This window comes from Schistosoma mansoni, chromosome W (assembly GCF_000237925.1).
Source record: "Schistosoma mansoni strain Puerto Rico chromosome W, complete genome".
Taxonomy (NCBI): Eukaryota; Metazoa; Platyhelminthes; class Trematoda; order Strigeidida; family Schistosomatidae; genus Schistosoma; species Schistosoma mansoni.
In genome coordinates, this window is record NC_031502.1 from 6410402 (window position 1) to 6434126 (window position 23725).

A 23725-nucleotide genomic window follows, 5' to 3' on the forward strand; every position below is an offset into this window, starting at 1 on the left:
TTAAACACGAAACAAAAAGATCATATAATCAGGTCAACACGAAGTTACCACGGCAACACGAGACTGATTGTTATCTTTCCTATATATAACTCACTCTTAAATTGTTCCGTTGTAATCGTAAATAACAATTACAATAATAAAAATAATGATTTTATGCATTTTAAATAGTTTAAAAGTAATATTCACATATCTGAAAATGTTGCAGATTGTTTAGGTGCCAATTCATTGCAAATGTTAATGACCGAAAGCTTCTTTCAACGTTAGGACTCTCAGAAACTATTAGAGGAAAGGTATATTAAATCCTTCATGCACTCTCTATGATAAGCAAAGATGACTTTTCTGACTCAATTGTGAGTGATTTGTCAATGAGTATTGATCAATTTTCGGCTGGTAGACAATGTGAGTATTAGTATGCACTTCGGCAGTGTTAGTAGTTGAGGTATTTATGGACAGTAATTTGTTGTGTACATTATAAAGTATATTTTCACCGAAAAATTAGTTTAAGTGAATAATGTTATCAATTGAAGTAGTACGTATTTACTCATAATACTATTTTCCACATCTTTGTTGACAAGCTTTTTCAACCTTCTATGTGTAGACACTTTTAGAAGGGCTTTAGCACAAGTTTGTCATTCGGTGAAACAAAATAAACTGATCAATGCCTAGTCGTAACCAATTTAGATATAAGGTTTTATTGGTTTTTAAATATTGACAAATCCTGGTATTATTACTACAACCGCTCTCCTAAACTACTATGCACCTGGACATTTGTTAGTAGAAAAATTATTTCTCCCACATTTGATGCTATCTCTTATTCATAAGTATTGCCTTAATGTAGTGAATTAGATAATAAAGTTGTAAGATAGATCTTTAAATGTGTTAAGTGTTATTACTTCTTTAAGCCCTTAAATGCTCTGATACCACTCGGGGTGGAGAGATTTCACTTTTTCTATCCAAGTGCTCTTGTGCAGTCGTGAGTGCATAATCTCTGAAAGGAAAGCCCAACTTACTACTTTTATGTAAAATGTACGTTGATCAAGAAAATATGTGTGAAAAAAGCGGATTTCCGGTGCTTTAACCAGTTTTTAATTATAGAAGGTATCCTTTAAAGAGTTGGAAAATTCTGATAGCAAACCATTGGTGCACGTGCTGCTTAGTAAACAAATAACTTATGAATCTATTCTATTTGCCTGAAACCATAGGATACCGTCTACTAACTCCGCCCTATAGCCATGTGGATTACACTTCTAGGTTAAAGACCTAGGTATTAGCTCCTTGAGAAAATCACATATTTCGATTTGAGTGTCGGAATATAAACACAGCCTACATATAAATCTGATGGCGGTTATTAGTAACGAAAATAATTTCATTTCTGCTAATAGATTGCGTTTATCACAAGGAAAAATGTATAATTAGATTACACAGTGATGATATTGTACGAGCTAATCTAAAAGTCACCGAATCCCTATAAACTTTTTGTTGCCAGCATACTGTCAAAATGCTTAACGTCATACTAAAGAGATCACATGGATTTCACGTGATTCAGTAATGATTTCTAATAAACAATGAATGTAAGCTTAATATAAAACGAAACAAACGAACTATCATGTTTAAATCCTATAAACGTAATAATGTATGCATCAATAAATAATCTACATAATCTTTCTATCACATGATTATCGGATAGTGTTGAAAGCTAAAAGATTAAAGAAAACTGTATATTCAAAGAAAATTCACAATATTAACCAGTTATTCTAAAGTAGCAACTAAATATTATTGAATACAATGAATGCTAATAAATTAATTTGCTTAACATGATTTATAATATAAAGAACAGGTGTAATCACATTTTATAGCTGAATGTTTTTAACAAAATGGTTTAAGAAACATTTTAATGATTTATTGTATGTTTTGCTTTCAGAAGTGAAATTATTAGGTTGAAAGGGATTTCTTCGAATGATTAAGTTTTAATCCATCATCAAAGACAAGTGTTGCCAATTTTCATGAATTATATATTTAGCTAATTGATTTCCAATAGCCATTATAAGTGAAGCTGGATTGCCAGTTGGAATTTTTGAAATAACCGATGCATCCCCAACACGAACATTGCTCACACCAATTATTCTGTAACAGGAATTAGAGATTATAAGAAGATAAATTTTAGAACATGTACACATGTTCACAAAATAAAAGTGATCTTTTTCATTGTAATATATGGATTACTATCTAGTTTTCAATTTGCAAAATTGAGCTGTTGGTTTTTATTAATATAGGGGTTTTGTAGTTTAGTTTACATAAAGAACTGATCTCAGTTAGATAACTATTGGAAGTTAAGATATGCTTTGCAAATGATTTGTTCTAGTATGCGACTCTTTGGCACTGTGCACCTATGACCCCACTGTAATGGATTTAGACCAGAGCCTACGGTTTGGCCGTAGGTCTTTAAACTCTATGCCACTAAGCCGATATATGGAATTGTATTTTGTATGTATCAAACTTCAGTTAATTCACGATATCACACGGCCATCTTTTATTACTTGGGGTTAATAGCTGTTTTACGTTCAACATGATTACAGCTTTTCACTAAAACTCATCGTCACGAATTATATTTCAGAGTCGTTATATATACATTTATATCAAAGAAGAAAACATTCTCAAATCTCACTGAACTAAACACTAATATGAAGTCTTTTGTAAAAACTATGATCTGTCTAAATTCATAATTAGTTGTGACTAGTGGTTTAGTAATAAAACTATTCGATGTTTAGTTTTTCACCTACTGTTCACATCCATATCAAAAATTCTTCATTTCAGAGAATTCTACATCCTCTAGGTAGATTCCGAGTGATCCAAATCCAATTTAAGTATTTAATGCTTTCGTTTTTTGTAAATGTTTATCAAGATAATTAAGTCACATTGAGACAGTAGGAATAATTAAATCTACGATACCGCGCTAACGAATCAAATTTAAATGATCTGTCAACCAATATTACTTAAATAAATTATTCAGATCATGATAGCTACTTCACTGTTTAAATATTGTATACCAAGATAAATGTTTTCAGTTTTTGTAAGTTCGTTTCTTTATTTATGCTGCTTTTATTGTAAAACATTTAACTACATTAGAGATTGTTTAGCAGAAAGCTTTGAATTCAACTAACATTGTTTAAAATGAATGTAAAGGTCAAGTGCATCATTTCTCATTTGCTGTATTCAGTAGTACAATATCAGTAATATAAATAACTTCATGAGGTTTCTTATCCAATAAGAAGCACTTCGATAAATGGTTTATGATTATAAATAGTCATTTTGTACATTTAGTTATGGGAAAGATATTTTTTGAAGTGGAAACACATGTTATTATTCATCATGGTTTGTGTTTGATAGCTGTTGATGTGAAGGAATGACCTAGGTCGTTGACGTATAGACTACGTGACTGGATGCTTCGTTAACGTAATGACCATACCAGAATGAAGGTAGATGTATTTGACGAGTCCCGAAAATCACCAAACTCACTCTTTAAATTTGACTCCTAGACAATATTCAGAAATATGGAAATTGGAATCTTCGAAGACTATCGAGGAAAATAAGATTCATTGTTTGTCTTCAGATTGCCTTCGGAGAGTATTAACGAAAAATTCATCTTATATGTCAATCCAAATCGGGAATGGTTCACAGATTGATAGTGTAAGAAAACTGAAGATCCGAAATAAACCAGAACACTAAAATAACTACAACATGTTTTTGTATGTCATGTAATTTTTTTAAGTTTAAACTCTCTATATGCATCAAACATTTTATGAAATATATAACATAATCATCTGACTATAAAACCCCACTTTAGACATACTTTAGGTTTTTGTCTACAACAGCTGAATTATTTTTACTAGGTAATTGCATTGAACATGTTCCAACTAGATGGTAGTTAGACAGAGTTATTGACTTGACCAAACATTCAATGGCTATTTTCAATTTCTCAACAAATTCAGCCTGTTCAAAACAGTGTAAACTTGTAGCTTTAGGAACTTCAGGACATTCAGAGAAATGAGGAAGATGAGGTTTTATGACAATTTGCCGTTCTTTATTTATTTCTCTTAGATTGAGTTTATCTATCTTCTCATTGATGTAGTGCATAGTTTTGTAAATCCAAATAATGCCTTCTACTAATCGATTAACATCACTTAATTCACAAAGGTATGATGGATTAATTTTCACATTTCCAGTTGGCTGATCGCTGTCATCGTATTCCATAGTAATATTTCCTCTGGAACGCGGATTAAGTAAACTAATCAATAAAACTATGGGATTTTCAAAATCCTTAGAATTTTCATCCTTCATGTATTGATACCAAGTGGATGGATTAAAGTTACCTAACTTTAAAAAAATTAATGTATTTTTAAAGTTTTGTGTATAATAAATGAGTTACATTCTTATTAACCTAATGTCAAAAGAATTTATAATCTAACACAAATTGAAAAATGGAGACCATTGTTATTGTTTACCTTTTGCTCAGTAACTGTTAGCTATCCAAGGTTACACAAATACTCATTCATATGTATGTACATCTCTATCTCTTAAATAATCGATCCGTGTCTTAGCCAGTGATATCTACCTGTCTTGCAGGTCACTTCTGAATGCCATTGATTGACCTTCTCATTTGTCTACTTTTGATTGGCTCACCATCCCAGGTTATTTTTTTATTAATTAAGGTCAACATAGAAACGAAGAACATATATTAATAAACATTTAATTAATTGCGCATATTTCGCTGAATGTCTAGTAACGGAATTCTATTTGAGAATTGTTAGTTGAATGTATCGGCATCTTGGTGTTAAAAGAACAAATTACCCATTACTTCAAACGTAAAAGATATATCTACTAAACTACTGAGGCACTGTAGTAACACATTCAGAATAAAAAAGAATATTTCATGCAATTGGTTTTCTCGATAAACTTAAGCAAAGCAAAAGTAACGTATATTATGGGACGAAGTGAATTAATTGCATTTAGTGTAGTTCAAGTCACCTACATACACAATGATTTGTGCAAATATATGAAAGGCTTGACACGTATAATTAATGTGTAACGTAGAAAATTCATTTACTTCACTAGTGAAAATAAATATATCTAAGTATATTCTATATTCATACAAATTCATTATATAGATGAACGGATTAAACAAAAGAGGTACCATGAAGTGATCGGAAATAGAAAACATTGTCAAGTTTTTATCACAATTGTACATTAGATTTTTTCGGGCAAATCAGGGCATTAATATCTTGAAGTGATTTAATATTAAGAGTGGTCAAAATGAATAATCTTCAACTAACTCACAAACCAATAATAATTTGGTCACAAGTAATTGACTTCGAAAAAATTTGAGTTCTAATAAAAAACGATGAAGGCTTTAATATATAGGTGGTAAACCGAAGTTGCAAATGTTCACCGCTGAATACAAACACATTAGTTTAAAGAAAACGGAAACAAAGTAAAGTCTGAGTGCACACTATTTCATAACTGGTGAGGTCAAAGGTTTTCACTCTCAAGGAGTCCGGTGCTAGAAACAAATGAAGAGTCATTGCTTCATGTCTTTCAATAGTTTTCTATATAAAGACACCCCGTGATATAAACTCCTTTCAAAAGTCAGAGAGAATTTCAAACTTAAGATTAGTATAGATCAGAGGGGGTTTTGTGGAGAATTTAGTATTTTCATAGTTGAAATCATGGGTCAATTGAGGCTAGACCACCATCGAAAACCTGGAAGCACTGGACGGCCGTTTCGTCCTATTAGTATACTTATTCAACATCAGAACCTATAATACGTAGGTTGTTGAATACAATCGTCAGAACATTTCAGACTTATCTATTTACCACTCTTTTCAACAATAATAATCCACAGATAACTTTTCCAGAGAAACATTATTACTTAATTATCAACCATGGCTATCAACACACCAGTAATCACTGTGAAACCTAGAGTATTCTACGTTCAATCTGCGGTTGAGCCGTGTAAGTACAATTTAGGAGTCTCATAATATAGCGAAACAGATGTCTAACGTCTTATTTTCATTGGTTATCTAACTGAGATCATCCCGTAATGTTAACTCTGAAATTAGGTACCTTTGACCAATAATGACAACAATAATCATGATATTTACTAACATTTTCAAAAGTATCCTTTTCGAATGGTGAAGCTGAAATAACCGTGTATTGTATATCTGGTCGCGAATCACCTTCTAATTTTTGATAACTTGTTCGATAATAACCAATTGAAGTTAATGCTGATGCTTGTGAAAGTAAACCTGTATGAAAAACAAACAATCCATTAATAAAACAGATTAATTCTCTACCTCAAATTTGTTATCATGATAAACAATTTCATAAAACATCAATGTTATAAAATATATATAAAATATTTAACTGTTGATAATCTTGACTGAATTTTGATTAGTCTTTGTCAGCAAATGTTCATCTTGATTGTAATCAGCTTTAGAATCGATCCTGACTGAGACCTGTAATGGAATCAAAAAACCTGGGTTCCGTCCTTTCTGATACTTGTCAACTGAATGTTCTTAGATCACAGTGTTGAAAAATCTTGATTTCATGTTCAGATTTCCTCTAACTGATAGCTACTTAGTTTGGTTTTAAGTAAAGATTCATGAATGCTTTATGAAGTGGCTATTTTCAATCTTTGTAAATACAAACTGTGGTGAACGAGAACTCAGGTGGAGAAAATTAAATTATTGTTTATTATTTTTTTACTGGACTTAACACTTTATGTCCTATGTTTTCAATAGGCTCTTTTTAAGGCGATTGCAAAAACGTTGAACGAATTCAACACCTAGATGACTAGAATTTTCAGGGATTACTGTGAGCCGAGAGTTTTTATTGTTTTGTAACCGTTGCTACAATAATAACTATAAAAAACTAACTTAGACGGCTTAACGGGGTGACTTTGGATTTCTGAAGTGTAAACAATGTTGATAATTGTCAGAACATTTACCAAGTACATGCATTTAAGCCACACTTTTTGTGTGATACCCAGTGATATCACCAAGCTTTGTAAACCGAATTACGTGGGATGTTTTCTTTCTATAGCCTACTAAATGAAAGTTGATTGCTTAAATCGCTAAGCTACCGATTCATTTTCTTTTGATTTGAAAGTATAAATATTTAGTGTCCCTTAATACTCACAGGTTGATGAGTTCCATCACCATTGTTCGTTAAAACTTAACAAAAATTATGCATGTTCGAAATCGCTTGTACTCAACGTAGGTTTTTTGGTTTTATATTGTAAATATCTAACAGATTTTCAACAATCATGTACTACTTCTTAATAGGTCGCTAAACTGGATACAACATATTAGATCATTGAGATTAAAATTACTGGTGGTATGAGTATTATGATAGTTATAATGTTTGAAGAGAAAGGCAATTGTGGTGTACACCACTTGTGCGGATAAACTAACCAGGGGAAGAATGAAGTAAAAAGAAAAGATAGGGAAACAGAGAGCAATTGGAATAACAACTGAATCGGAAGAATGAAAAGTATTTGCAGGACAATTGAAGGAAGATAAACAAACGGTGTATTTAATGTATGGTTTTCATATTTTAGAAAGACACTGTTTGATTTTGAGATGTTTGGCTTTCCACACTGAGTTTTCGTTCACTACACAATGAACTCGAGCCTCGGTAGGAATATCAACACTGAGATGAATGTATATTTAGCTGTTCAGCAGCAAATGAAATTAGACGCCTTGGATTGAACCACTATGTGCAATTTTACTCATTTTAACAAAATGTCCACATGAAGGCAGTTTTAACGCGATGCATATATGCCGACAAATACTGATTGAGTTCAATCATAAATATCAACAATGGGATAATAAAGACTTTCACTAAAAGTATAAAACAATATGACTATTGAATATGTAAGTGCCTTTCTTATCTCAGTAATTCAATAGATAACGCTTTAGCGTTAAAAACGAAATGTGATGGTTTTGAGTTTTAAAGGAAATATCAACTCTAGAGTAGAGATACATCTAACTGATGAGTATCAAGTAGAACGATACTCTTGTCGTCTGTTAGCTTCATACTAAATTCACTAAAGTATCCCATTATTAAAATTTAAAATTTAATTTTCCTATTCATATCGATAAATTCTATGGATAATGTTACCATGATCAACGTAATATTATAGTTCAAATAAATAAATAAACATCTTTCATTCAAACTAAAATTGATAAGAGTAAACTTTAAACGCTGTTTGCAGTGTTTATTTTCCTGTAGTTTACATATACATGCATACCTTTGCCTTGCCAATAATATTTGAATATTTCTAATAAAGTTAAACTTTTTGTAGTCACTGTTGTTCCATTTATAACTGAGCATATTAAACCAATCATTGGATGATCGTGAAGATTTTCACCTACCGGCAACGTGGTATATTTATGCTCCTTAATAAAATGAAATGAAAATAAATAAGGTGAATATAAGTATCCATCGAAACGACATTTGTATTTACATTAATATATATATATATATATATTATTTGGAGGTAACTTTCGTTATTAATCTAAGTGTTTTGGTGAATCCCTGAAATCAGTAGAGTATCGAACAGCGTATTTATTGGAGATCACCTACTTCAAATTTGCATCCACAAATGAACACTGGATCGAATCCATATCTTTAAATTTCAATAAATCTTTAACTGATGTCAGTCATTGATAAAAACTACAATCGGATTTTATATAATATCGGAAGACTTCATTAAACCTATTACAGCAGTATTAACTCAAGGTAACCTGTGGAACTAATATAGCAGGAAATAAAACAGTAAGTCACCTTCGATAAATGATGATGATGGTATTTTATTATGAATTAATTTAAGCTGAAATCGTAGGCTACTCATTTCTACAATTATTATCTCAATGACATCTCCACCAAACGATAACTTCAAGTATTTGGGCCTGACACGATGTAACATTGATTGTGTACACCATTCTGGAGTTCACTGTTTGGAACCAAACATCTGTCAAATGTTAATTCGTTTTCAGTAGCTCATTATTTGATGTTAAATTGTAACATGGTGATTGAACGTAGTAGACAGGAAACCCTGAACCTAGGTTTCGTGCTATTTGAAACTATTCAGCAAGGTGTGCCTTTAGTATTGAGGGAAGTGATGCCATCTGACGGATTCAGTCCCGTGTCACTCAGATTCTGCACAAGATAGCCCAGTGGTAATGTCTCTGAATGTGAAGCTGTGTGACACGGGATCGAATCCGTTAGGGGGCATCAGTTCCCTCAATATTACAGGTACACTTTGTTGAAGAGTGCCAAATAGCACGAAACCTAGGTTCAGGGTTTCCTGTTGACTACCGCCAACCACCATCTCATCCCAATACAGGTCACACAATGTCAAGTCACCTAGACTAGTGACCACGTTGCAACTTGGTGGGTAGAATTCGATTTCCACTAAGAAGGATCTGATACACATGAAATTGATTACTACACACTGACCAGTCAGTTGTGGATGTTAAACTGTAAATAAAATTACTTCCACATGATAAAAAATCCCTATATAACTGCTTAACTAGATGAATATACATGAGTTATTCAGGTAACAACGCGGTTCACAGATTTAGTCATCCGACTGGTAAGAATTACTATGATTTCACATGTATAACTTTCTTGATTAAAACTTCATCGACTAGCATAAATTTGACAACATACTTTTTAATTATAACATTACTTCAAAATCAAAGGAAATCTATACAGTATAACTATCTAGTGGTGGGTATAGTAGGAGTAGGAGTAGCACTAGTGAATTGTCAAAATGTTTTGAGTCGCTACTGAAGCTATTCAGGAAACAACAAACCACTACTTGACTATCCCCAAGTTCACATCAAATAAATCTTGTAATTAAAGTTAAACAAGAAATTTTGGACAAGGTGTTGCTAAATCCAATTCTAAAGCCTGCAATGATCAAATATATTGTATGTGAAGTAGAATTACCAGAGGTTATTTTAAAACAGGAACCACATTCTTTAAAATTAGAGTAGTAAAATTTTCTTTCTTAAAGAGAACTGGAGAAATCAAATTCTTCTCATAGAAGGAATCCCAACTCAAGTAATCAATCAAAATGAAATTATAGTGTTCGAAATCTAGGAAAGATTATAAGACAGAATGTTTTGCGTTGCTTTAACACTATTCAACTGAACTATCTAGCAAAAAGAAAGTCTATTTGCCCATTTTTTTTAGAAAAACGTCATAACTGAAAACAGATTAGATAACTTTTGACGTCAACAAATTTATACACTTTCCTTTATAAATTCCATTGTTATTAGTATCGTCAGTACTTTAGTCTTTATTTGAAATCAATATTCATCTTATCGGTTGTCTTTGAATATATATTTTTATCCCACAAAAATGTCTGATTGATATAACGGTATCGTAAAAGGATCGCTAGTTGACTAAAGTTAGACTTGTACATCACTGGACACGACTCACCGGTCTAATAGTTAGGCATTTACCAGAAGGTGCTGCGTTCAACCTCCATTGGGGTAGCTGATATTTTTTGATAAAGAGCAACATTCTAGAACAGAACAGCTCCTCATCACTTCATGTTTTTCAATGGTTGTCTAACTAAGTTCGGTTTGTGGTTCAAACGGTACAATCTAATAGCGCTGAAATTCACTGGCAACGCGAGGGTTATGAAACATGAACGGATAATTTAGCAATGAATGGGCTAAATAGATATGTGTGTCGGAATTATTTAAATTTCGGTCTGTAAGATAATTATAAATGCTACTCAAATCTATTGAAAGCTTTCGTCTAAATCTTGTGTGAAGTCCTGGTTACGAACTCCTAATACATTTTAAACTGAGCTAAACCAATTATGCAGAGTTTATTCTAATTTCTTATGGCTTTTCTACCAATCTCAATTTATGATGGATACTACCGTAAAATTTAAAAATGAACTAGGTAAATTTAAAGGATAAAATGATCAAGATGCCTAGCAAAATAACTGTGTGGCAGAATGATTATTGTATTAAAATAGGTCTTTGTGTTTTACTAAACAACTCAAGTACATACTTTAATCTGTGGTAGGGATGATAAGTAAGGGAAGTTGTTCTTATGTTCGTAAACCATGGACTTTTAAAATCTAGCCAATTAGAGTAGAATCTAAGTATACATGCTATCCGGATGAGAAGAATAGTTTATGACCTTGAGTAGTATGAATAGCGTTATTTTGCTATAATAGACATATCACCTAGAGAGTTTTGATTTGATGACGTAAGTTGCCTATATCATTGTTTTGTTGTTTCGCGCTCTCTGTTTTCATTTTACTTTCTCTAGTTATAGATAATTATCATTAATTCGTTCTGGCACAGGAAATAACCTTAAATAATAGCGTTCATAAATCAACAGGCTATCCACTTAAGAAAAAATTAAAAGTTCCCTGCTGATGCATTGGATTGCTGTAATACATGTCATAAATGTACAATCTAAACAATTACTGAACTAGCAAACATAACAATCTTATATCACATGTTTGTTCTCTACGTGTAATGTTACTATTTATATCAAATTGATCATGCCTGTAAACTGACGTGAATTCTGTTAATTATTATTTTGAGAATCTTATTCGGAGTTTGTTCTGATGAAAGGATTTGGGTTTCATTCAGATTTTCTTCACCTAGTAGTTTTCTTAACATTAATAAAAGTATTATTTTAAGAGTCAGCTTTTATGTCAAACTGCAATGATATGTGATTGATGAAAAGCAGCTTGCAATGTTATTAGTTTCTTAAAAGAATTTGTAGATTGATTTCTTCAAAGATTGATTTCGTTTAGTGTACTAATGGGAATCAAATACCACTGGAAAACTGCCTCCTCCTAGTATGGGACTCTTCAGCATTGCTCACCCATTATTGCTTTTGTTTAGAACTCAAAACTAACAGGTTTTGAGGAGACTATTTGACCACGAAAACAACTGGTTCGCTGTTTGATAAAAATTTGTTGACTTCCATTAATTCACAATACAGACAAACGATCATCCAATGCTATTTTTGACAACTGTTTTACTCTTGACATGTCTGAACTCCACAAGTTACCACTTCTCGCTAGGAATTCCGAAGTAACTAGAAGTAAATAACTAATAAACTGATAATTAAAGTTTAGCTAAAGGGGTTTTATGGAGATTCGTTCAATCTGTAGATTGTATTTGTCGTAAACTTAGTTCAATTCGGATATTATTCAGGAAAGAAGAACCTCAAAATTAAGCCGATCTCCACAAAACCCTTTTAACAAAAAGTATTATTGTTCATTGTAAAATGATGATATATTTTCCTGTGGAGTATATACACGTTCTGTGTGACTAAAGTGTTGATTGGATTACTGTTTGGAAACATTATGACATATAACAAGATGGGAAAATTCAATTCGTTACTGTTATAATATTGTTTAGAAATTTCAAAACTATCAATGTATTAATTTACAGCAAGAATGAGTGCAAACTACCATCTGGTCGAATTATTTTCAAGCTTTCACTATTTTTCCTAAAATTTCAGACATTAGATTTTGAGCTTTTTTGTTATCATAATAACTAACTTTACAGCTCATTTAAAGGCTTCTTGACCAAGATCGAGTTTATTCTGTGAGCATTACTTATTATTTATACAGCCCATTTACCGAAAAATTAGGTTTATGCGGTAAGCTTTGAATAAAACTATTTGTGTAGGGTCTAGTGATACAACTAAGTTATTTAAATCTAAGTAGACGGAGCGGGATTGGAATCCACAACCTACTGGGATAAAACGAGTACTAAGAAAATTAAGCAACTACTTACAGTTTCTTGGTAAATATCTAATCTGCTGAGAATTTTTTCACATCGAAAAACATTTTTAAATTGTCGCAAACCTGTGAATATGTAGAACAATCAGCTTAGTGAATTTTTTCCTTCAAAATGATTTTAGGCCTTATGGTGAGAACTTCCGAGTGCCTAAATATATTTGTTTGCTAATGTTGGGCCTCAGGAATTCGAAAGCGAACAGAGAAATGTAACATTAGGTAATCTAGGAAGTCCTTATTAAATATTGTAAACACACAGCTAGTGAATTTCTTAAATGACATCATTTTCAAGTTTGCTATGAATAAAGTCAGACTCAAATACCTTTCATATAAATTTATAAACCCTGAAAATATACCTATACATGTGTCTCACTTGATTAAAAACAGGATATTCACGACTTGGCCCCACACCGGAGCGTAATAAAATCTCTGGGGTTTTCACTGTACCAACGCTAAGCAAGATTTCAGGCTTTGGCCATATTTGTTGGTCTATAATTGAATTAGTTTTCAGTTTTATTGTGAAAGAATGATTCTTATAGTTGACTAAAACTCCATAGGCAGACAAATCTTCTTGAAATCCTTTCTTGAAGAGTATCTGTGAAAACCAAAAATAAACAATGTAGCTCTGCTAAAATGATGTGAAGCGTTCATTTAGAAACCTAAGCATTCGTAGTAAATAATCTCAAAACAGTTAGACTACATTCACCATGCTGATGTTTTAGAGTGGTCACATAATTCAAACAAATTTTAAAATATGGGCGGTTGTGGTCCAACCTACCAGTTTAAAATTATCAGGTGGTGGATTGATGTCAAGTCAGACTGTGAAGGCGAGTTAAGTACTTGGAGGAAACAGTTATCCAGTAATCTGTGCTTTTCAACAGATTTCTAGATGATATCGGTCTGTGATGAAAAGTGACCCTCAAATTAAACTTTTACTATATATATTATGAAAATAATCTACAAACGCAAAATGTTTTTCAAAGTACAAAACTAACACACTTCGTAAGATAAGGTGATTTAACTCCATTGTACGTGTTGTATACCGTTCGCAAATGCATTAATTTCATATTAAGGGAGGATTTTATGTGATAAATGCCTATAAAAATTTATTTCGCAGATGTAATCATAAATAATTTTCAAAGTCGTTGATGTTTACTTTATAGAGGACGTGTAAAATATTAACCTGTGGAGTTCAGTCATGGTAGGAGTAAAACAGTGGTTAAACATAGCACTAGAAATCTGTAATAGTATATCGAGAATTCCTTTGGCGTTAAACCAGTAATCTCGAGAATAAATGGACTCTGAGAGGTGTGTAGGTCTTAAGATCTATAGCTGGAGAGGTAAGTGGTCTCCACTTTCGTTAAGACATAATATAAGACTAAACAGTTATCTAGTAGTCACTGGTTTTGAGACATTATACGATTGAATTCAGTCCTAAACTAAATAGAAAACCTCTCAGATATTAATAATAAAACTTCCAGATGGTATAAAGATTTTAAGAAGGCGTTAAAACTTAGATGGTAAAACTGATAACAAATCCAACATTTTCCGATAAAAATGACAATAACTATGGTATATAAATTAGATTGATTTTGTCACCTCTTATACAATCCGGTGTCTCTTTTACCAAAACTTATGTCAAATCATGATAGAAATTCGCATCATTTCCAAGCAATTTTCGTCATTAAATAAAATATTTTATTGAAATATTAAAACCAAGGACCATTGCACAGAAATTTTGGTTCGGTTTTAAGTTTCGCAGAATTATGCGTTGATAATCTTCATGTATTATGATAACCAAAACACCGAAAGATTATCAACCAGCAATTCGATAATATATATTTCCTCCATCAGTCACTTGTCTTCAGACACGATGCGTTTTCAATGCTATCAGTGAGTTTCTGTCTCATCCTCAACCTTGTAGTCTAAATAAAACACGGATTACGACTAGAATACCAGGACATTCATCTAGAAGCTAATGTGGTTGGACATTTATAATACTGGATGCTGGATAAGTGGTCTGCAGGTTAAGCGTTCAATTGTCTCTTTTGCTGTTGAAAATTTGTAAATTATTAGTTTTGATTATACATTACCTTTTCAACTTGTATTTCAGTGACAATTGTCAAATCGGTGAACTTTTGTTTAATCAACGGTAAAAGGCATTCACTATATGAACTAATACGTTGAGCATTACGAACAAAAACTAAAAAAAATATTATAAAGGTTTAATTTACCAATAGAAAATCACAATATTCATCATTTTACTTAAAAATTGAAGTCTACATACAATGAGAAATAATTCTTAGCATAAAACATAATGAATCTCTCTTACAATGCATTTTGTTCATTGATAGTATTTCAAATCCACTAGATGTGTTCAGAATGACCGAAAGATGTCTCCAAAAAAACAGTTTATTTATTTTCAATCCTAAACGTTATGGGACAGTTTTACAGTAAAGACATTTTAATGCGTACCCGACTAACTTCCCCAAAGCATGGACAAGTGGGACTAAAATAAAATTTTGAACGTCTATTCACTATTAGATTAATAATTTAGACAAAAAGCGGAACTAATAACTGTTAACAGTAGCAGCTAATGAATAGAGTATATTCATTAATTTTAAGTTCAGTAATGAATATAGGGATATGTGAATGGAGAAAAACAAGTTCACATGAAAATCTATAAGCACTGGACGGCCGCTTCGACCAGCATGGGATGCCCCAGCAGTGTGCAAGCCATGACAAGTGGAGTCGAAACCGTGTCGGGTGTGAGACAGTTATCTAGCTCATAAAATGGAAGATAACAACGCACTATCGTGGATTAATTAAAGTTAGACATTAGCACTGTTAGATTCCAGCTCAGTGGTCTAGAGTTTAAGCGTTGGCGCGAAACCGAAGGTTCTAGGTTCGTGGATGCTTACACGAAATTGATATATTTCCGTTATTAAACTTGTGACAGATGCTTGATTGTGACAACAAAACATAATAAAGGGAAGAAGATATAATATATGATATTGGATATGATAGTTAAGATAGGTGTGTTTTTATATGTTGATGAAAATTAGAAGTCACAATCACCAAACAAACTTGTCGGCAGTTAAGCAGATGTTCAACAATGGCCCTGAATAATAATAACACAACAAAATACAAACCACTGGATGTTGATGCAGTGTTCTATAGACTAAACCATTGCTGAGATATTTGAATATCATTGTTCTGGTCCTGGATGTTGTGTTGTTATGCTGATGAATCCACTTCTTGGAAGAGACAACTGTCCTGCTCATCCTGGTTTTCAGTGACTGTCTAGTCACGGTTTGTTCATGATCTGAACTATAAAATTCAACGATCTCCATGTTTTATAGTAACATCTATCACTTAAAATTACCGATGGCTAACCTTAACAGGTAATTCTATGGGCTTTAGTGAGAAGCTGTGACTGGTAGAGTTCACCATTTTTCTGTCAATCTTATTATTTTACCTATCCCTCCTGAAATCTTATTACCTCTTAAATACAGGCCATGTGGAAACAGGTCATTTGTTGACACTTGGGCGTTAATTATTTTCATGGTACTGTTTATTATAGTTCATAACTAATGTCGTTAGCGAGTAGACGTTTTTAACTCCTTCCCCTCATTAAATAATTTAAATAGAACATTTCATGTCTACTGAAAACATTTTCACCAGACGAAGTTCATAACAAACACAGCGCGTAGCGCTTCTGGTGTTATTGCCAGTCACAAGCCCGGGTAATGGAGGAAGTTTGAGCATCGGGTCAACAATCTCATCCCATGGAAAAAATGTTCTTAAAAATCGTTAATCCGTCAGTTAGTAACTAAAGCGACAATAGCAGTTATAGTATGTTTTCTTGCCATTTTCTCAAATTATTCAGGTCAACTAAACTTTTATCATCTCATAAAAATGTATGATGAATCATCATGTTGCATATCAAGCCAGGCAATAAATATACTTCTAATGAACGAAAGCTTACTAAGTATCTTATTCAAGTAATTTTACTGTTTTATCTAACAGGCAGGATTCCAACGATCATAGAACTAAAAAATACAATCATGTCATGTCATTTATTTACCCTCAGGCTCACCGGTTATCCCTAAATAATTCGTTTATTGTATTAGAACCAATGATATGAAATATGACTCATTTTCTTACACTAACATTGATCACAAGAATTAAACTGACGAAAAGTTATCATTACTAAATTCCGGTTATAAATGCTTTTTAATCATTTTGACATGTTAATCTAAACTGGGGTTGATCATTGTAAATGTTTCAGCGTCATTGGGCCATTCATTGATATTTTAATTAGCACTTAAGCGTATTACTACAGAGTTACTATGTTATTAATAAAGCTTGTGTGGAAACAATACTTTGTAAGATACTTAAAGATCTTCCTGCTTAGTAAGGACAGGTCCTTATGATTTTGTAAGGAATTATTATAACCTAAGCATTTTAATATTATGAACCATAATCTTATGGTGTCGTTTATATCTTACAATGCCTAGCACTAGGTGAATTAATAGACGTTTTAGTAATGACTTACCCATTGGAATAGTCAGACCTTCAAAAGACCACCCTGGTGAACTGGAATTCACTTTTAATCCTTGTAACTCAAAGGCTTTTGCAAAATATGCATGAATCAATTGGTTATACGGTAAATGACGAATCGCTTCAGGTTTTAGACTGCATCCTTGGAAGTGTTTAAAAGAAAATGTTTGAGGAATATAATATTAAATGAGTGATTACCAATTAAAAATTAAGGCTGGGCTTTATCACAGAAGAATATCACATGCGAAACTATTCGATGCCGTTAACCATCGCCTAGTATGTCACTTCCCATGATTGCACACCCATAAATTCATCAGGAATTGGATTTAGGGCTTTCGCGTTTTATGGATAGAGAATTATCTTCACATCAGTGAATTGGAATACCGATATCCACAATCCCAACTCTAATAAACTAATCACAGTGTGACAACACCCGTTGCCCTTGTTAAGCATCTACTTCATCCTCGAAGTGAAATCCACTAACGATCAGCTTCAAGATAAAAGTGGGGAAGTTTTAGTGAGAAGTCACCGCTCGTGAAGTTGATAACCAAAACAAACAGTTCTTCGTCGTTCCCTAGTAGTAAAATTCTTCCAAATTATATTCATCAGTGACAATAACCGGCTTAAATTAGGACTAACATCTATCAATTTTACATCCAAATCATAAGTTTTGAAATCACACACAAATAATACCTTACAATGAATTAAATTCGCTTGTGAACTAGTAAATTAATTTCATAGGTTAGAATGAAGTTTTACGGATCAGAATTACTTTGAAATTTCGGATTTCAATTGTAATACCCTATATAATCAAAATTCAATTGAAGGGAAGTATATTTTCTCAGTTAATAGATGTATCAGCTTACTGATAGTTTAGGTAATCAAAAATAGCTACATTCGAACTTGATGGATAGACATTTATCAGAAATCATCAGCAAACAAAATGATATTGATTATTCTTAGATGACCAACCAGTATGCATAACTTAGTTTTATAGGAGGTTAGTCAAAACTCAACGACTTCAGTGACTACGTTTTGGTCTGTAATATCATGTAACATAGGCTAAGATCCAGCTGGGAATTTATTTCTGATTCAAATTTGAAAAAAATGCAATATTAAGTTTTACGTTCCATGGAAAGTAAGCTTATGGCTTCTTACATACAGTGTGAAATCCATTAACATCAGATGAAAGTAACGAACGCACATCAAAAAAGTAACTTTTTCCGAATAAGGAACTATAGAGATAATTTCTCATCAGGTTCTACAATTATAAATCCAAATTAATAATCCACAAAAGAAAATTGGCCAAAATTTAGGCAGAGTACATCATTTAAGAAACTGTAACATGTGAATCAAGGAGTGTTTGTAGTATAAAAAATTAAATCGAATCGTTAATGTTGGGTTGACTAATATGAAGTGCTAACATGAACCAGTTTATAAATGAAATGAAATTGTGAGATAAATAATGATCAGAATAAATATAGTTGACATAGGGTGAAATAGAATAATGGGATTACAAATCAGAAATTACTTAATATGTAGAATAATATAAATTAGGTCAGATATAGTAGATAGGGGTGGATGCTGAATAAATTTCTCTAGAAGATTAGCAAGTGTGATAGTAATAATAATAATAAGAAGAAGAAGAAGAAGAAGAAGTAGAATGACTGGTAAGATGTGTAGATAAAATAAGTGATCATTGGACGTGTGGAAAGCACTAGTTGATCACGCCGATGTTGAAAGATAAATTGCCTAGACTAGCCACTTCTTTCTGTATCTATCAATTCAACTGCTCCTGTGCGGCAAGTTATATAGGCAGATGTTCTAGGAATTTGTATACTCGGGCTCGTGAGCACCTCCCAGTGTGGTTAAGCAAAGGTGTAGTCAAAATGGTTAACATCTCCATTTTAGCCCATTTAGTTCAGACGGGACATAGAGTCAACATGGAGCAATATTTCACAATAATATATCGTGTTAACAGCAGTCTACCTAATTCCGTCAGACTGAGAATCCTGCAGACGGTCGAGGCAATTGCTATTCGAATCAAAAAGCCAGAGCTTTGCATCCAAAAGAAATATGTCCAGCCTCTTCTTTTACCCTGGCCAACTTGTTAATAATCAATTTTATAATGTGGTGACATTAATTTGATTAATGTTCATTTTTATATCTTAAAGTTATTTTATCTACACATCTTACCAGTCATTCTACTTCTTCTTCTTCTTCTTCTTCTTATTATTATTATTATTACTATCACACTTGCTAATCTTCTAGAGAAATTTATTCAGCATCCACCCCTATCTACTATATCTGACCTAATTTATATTATTCTACATATTAAGTAATTTCTGATTTGTAATCCCATTATTCTATTTCACCCTATGTCAACTATATTTATTCTGATCATTATTTATCTCACAATTTCATTTCATTTATAAACTGGTTCATGTTAGCACTTCATATTAGTCAACCCAACATTAACGATTCGATTTAATTTTTTATACTACAAACACTCCTTGATTCACATGTTACAGTTTCTTAAATGATGTACTCTGCCTAAATTTTGGCCAATTTTCTTTTGTGGATTATTAATTTGGATTTATAATTATAGAACCTGATGAGAAATTATTGAAAATAATATTCTTCTTTCATATAATTGTGTTTAAATAAGATGGGAATATTTCAGCAATTATAGAGATTGTGGTAATTTTAATAGTTGAATTCATTAGTTAATCTAAGCTAGATCTTTCGCAAAGCTTCATTCTGGTCCTTGGACGAAATGGCCGTCCAATGGTGATCTAGTTTAGATGGACTCGTGAATCCAACTATTAAAATGATTTTTTTGGTTTATTGAATTTGTTAATCAGATATGACTTCATTAAAACATAAAATTGTTTGTTTAGTGAGGTTTCGAAAAATTAACTCTGTAGAAAGTTAAATCTAAAGTCACGCAAAATGTGTCTTATTTACTTATTTTATAAAATCATTGTAAGATACAAAAAATAATAGAAATTATTTCTTTGGTTCCTTATCTCATTTCTACATATCTAAGTTGGTGCTTCTATCCTGAGCTTTGAAGAACAAATATCATCTGAAAATATCAAATTACACAACAATGTACTATCTTCCAAAAATTTAGCTATACTTGACAACAGTGACATATTTAAGAAATAAATATGGTGTAATGTCCAAGTGACTTATTTTTAATGTTTTACTGAAAACATGAAGGCTAAATAACTTCAAACACTATGTGATGCAAAGTGTTTAACATTTGCCTATCTATTTTAATTTCATTTTAAAGTAAACCATAGAACAGTTTGTAACCATGTTTATAGGAGAAATTTATTTTGAATAGAATGCGGTTTCCTGGTTAAATACCAAACTATGATAAACAAGTGATTATAGATTTTATCAATATTTTGATGTTAAGTGGTTGAAAGAAATAAAAAAATAGACCTAATTCGATCCAAGTTTTATATGAGTTGGCATTCGTCAGCAAAAAAAAAGATATTTAATCGCCCGTCCATCGTTTGACATTCAGAAAATACAGCCAACGATCCAACGAGGTGTACGTCCTAACTAACCGTGTATTATGGCAGATTCATTCACAATTTTAAACCTAAGTTGTGCGTGTACAAAGAATTCCCTAGATCCTTTTCTTTACCATTATATTAGCTTATATTTTTATTTTGTTTATTAAATTGTCCCCTATCTTTTACATTTTGCACTCCTACTTTTATCACAAATATTATAATTCATTATTATTATTATTACTGTGGGAAACAAAAATATGAGACAAACCTTCCATTTTATCAAATAATTCAGAGAGAAATTCTTCATTGCTATGTAGAAATTCTTCCAATAATTCATCATCTGGGTGACCATAAGAGAATATCATTGCATTAAGTAGTGCAGTACCGCCCAAAACATGTCCGCGAGGTAAAAGAATCGCCTGTACATTTATATGATAAACAGAGTTAATCATTAGTCATTCATTATAATTAGAACAAGCGTGAAAGAAAACAAGTTTATTTCTATGAATTGCACATAAAGTAGTTGCAATACTCATGCTCTTTTGATTAAGATGATCTCATATAAGTTGTGTAATGTAGCTATAATTCTGAATGATACTAATTTGCATAGGACTTTATGAAATTCACTCAAAACAGACAAAATCATAATTAGGAATACTTATCAAGCTACTCGATAAGTAGATATTTTGATCCTGTTATGATTAGAATATATGCACTGCTAAACTCAGTGGCGTCAACATAAAATAGATGAATAATGTATTATAAATTCCAATGGTTAACCCATCACTAACCTATGTCAACTCATCATGATTAATACATTGAGATCGAAATCATCTCAACAATCAACCGACACAAACAACAGTCATAACTAAAAAGTATATATATATACATATAGACAAAAAAGATGGAAAGAAACCAAAACTTTGTCAAGTAAATTACGTTTTCCTTTAACTTTAGGGCTGATGATATTTGGGACGTAGTTCGCTCAATAACATCAATTCCCCGTCCATACAATAATGGAGCAAGAAGGGGTATATCACTAATCTTCTTTGTTAACCAACTAATTTTGGATCCAGATTCAAGTAACAATATTTTTGGTCGATATTTGGAGCAAGTAATTTTACATATATTCGCATCACCACTAATACTGAATAATTTATGATTCACAGTCACTCCTTCTGATGAACATGATTTAGCTTGCTCTGAAGATTTACACTGCATTTTTTGAAATCCATCCCATAATTTTCGAACAATAATTGAACCTGCTGTACCGCCTCCAGCTAAATGGATAAATAATAATTTTAAGTATAATGTGATATACTTATTTTTTCTATACTGGCTACTAAACTTACCAAAAATATGAACATTATCCACCAAAAACTGAGAAATAAGCCACTTTAATACTGATATCAATAAACATTGCTTTCTATTACCATGATTTAACATTAATTATCTAGAAGAAGCCAACATTGTGTAGTTAAAAGCCATACAAGTTGACAGATTTAAGAAAATGATCGAATCACATTTGCTTTACAAGTCAAAATAATGGTAATAAAACGAAATTGTGTTTCATTTGATTAGTTGGTGATAAACTATTACTCGTTATATGTTTGTTCTATCTATTACTAGAGATGAGATCATAACCGACTAACGAAATTCGATAAAAGTGAAGTTTAATAGTCGTCGGAACAAAAAATTGAATATGTGGACAGCTCTAATAAACTCTGTAAACGTTGTTTACAAATTTTATTAAATAGGAAGTATCTAACCACGAAGTATAAATACCATATTTTTGCTTGTCCAGTGGTCGAACAAAACTGACAGCTTGCAATAAAATCTTGAATCCTCACCAAACAGTACCCATGATAACTGTAACAAATATCGGTAAAGTATATTATTGAATTTTACGATTTTTTAGTTGCTAATTGAATTTAAGGACAATAAAATTATTTTGATCTAAAAAATCCTTCTAGCTATCTCATATCATAATGTTTATAACCTAGTTTTCTGTTTGATCAATTGGAACTCGAGTTTATCAGTTTTAATGTAGATGGATCGTGGATGCTCACTGCTGAGGAGTTCCATACTAGAACGAAACGGTGTCCAGTGCTTCCAGGTTTTTAATAGTGATCTAGCTTAGATCGACTCGTTACTTCAATTGTGAGAATAATGATCTGGCAAGAATTATTCTTAGTTTATTTAATTTATACAACAAAGTCGTCAATAACATCCCGGATCACTTACCTATAATAAAATCATACTGTGTATTCTGTAATTTCCGAATAATCTGTTCATCATCAATACAGTCATAGTTGAGCTCCTCATCATCAATATACAGTCGGTATCCATTCCTTATGAATAAAATGTACATTATAAATATTGTAATCAACGATAAAGCCAATGCTTTACTCCGGTTCATACTAAATCAAATGAAAACAATACATAAAAATAAGAAATGTTTTCATTAAATTGTTTTAAGATATAATCTCTCCCACCAGAAAATTATGTCACGATTAATTTTTTATCTATATGTTATCGAATAATTAATTCTATAAGAATTGAATATATGATTTTAATAAGCTACTTAAAATGATATCCAGATTATCCAGCTTTCATCTCTCATCCAACTATTCATTATCACCTTTTCATATACAAACGATTGGTTGTTCATTTCCAATGTAACAACATTTCCCTTCATTTAAGAATAAGTTCAACTCATTTCAAATGAGATAACCAATGGTATTTTGCAGATGAAAGGAAGAAAACTGACAATAGTGTTGAC

General features: G+C 31.9%; 1 protein-coding gene across 1 annotated transcript; it reads right to left on the minus strand.

Moving 5' to 3' along the window:
• Nucleotides 1-1967: 1967 nt before the first annotated feature.
• On the minus strand, nt 1968-23314 carry Smp_212180 (putative glucose-methanol-choline (gmc) oxidoreductase; the record flags this gene model as incomplete). Its single annotated transcript, XM_018800033.1, has 10 exons — nt 1968-2124; nt 3851-4251; nt 6163-6302; nt 8309-8456; nt 13224-13445; nt 14944-15053; nt 17409-17555; nt 21212-21362; nt 21883-22223; nt 23188-23314. 10 exons carry the CDS (start codon nt 23312-23314, stop codon nt 1968-1970), a joined length of 1944 nt encoding a protein of 647 aa, XP_018653887.1.
• Nucleotides 23315-23725: the final 411 nt, after the last annotated feature.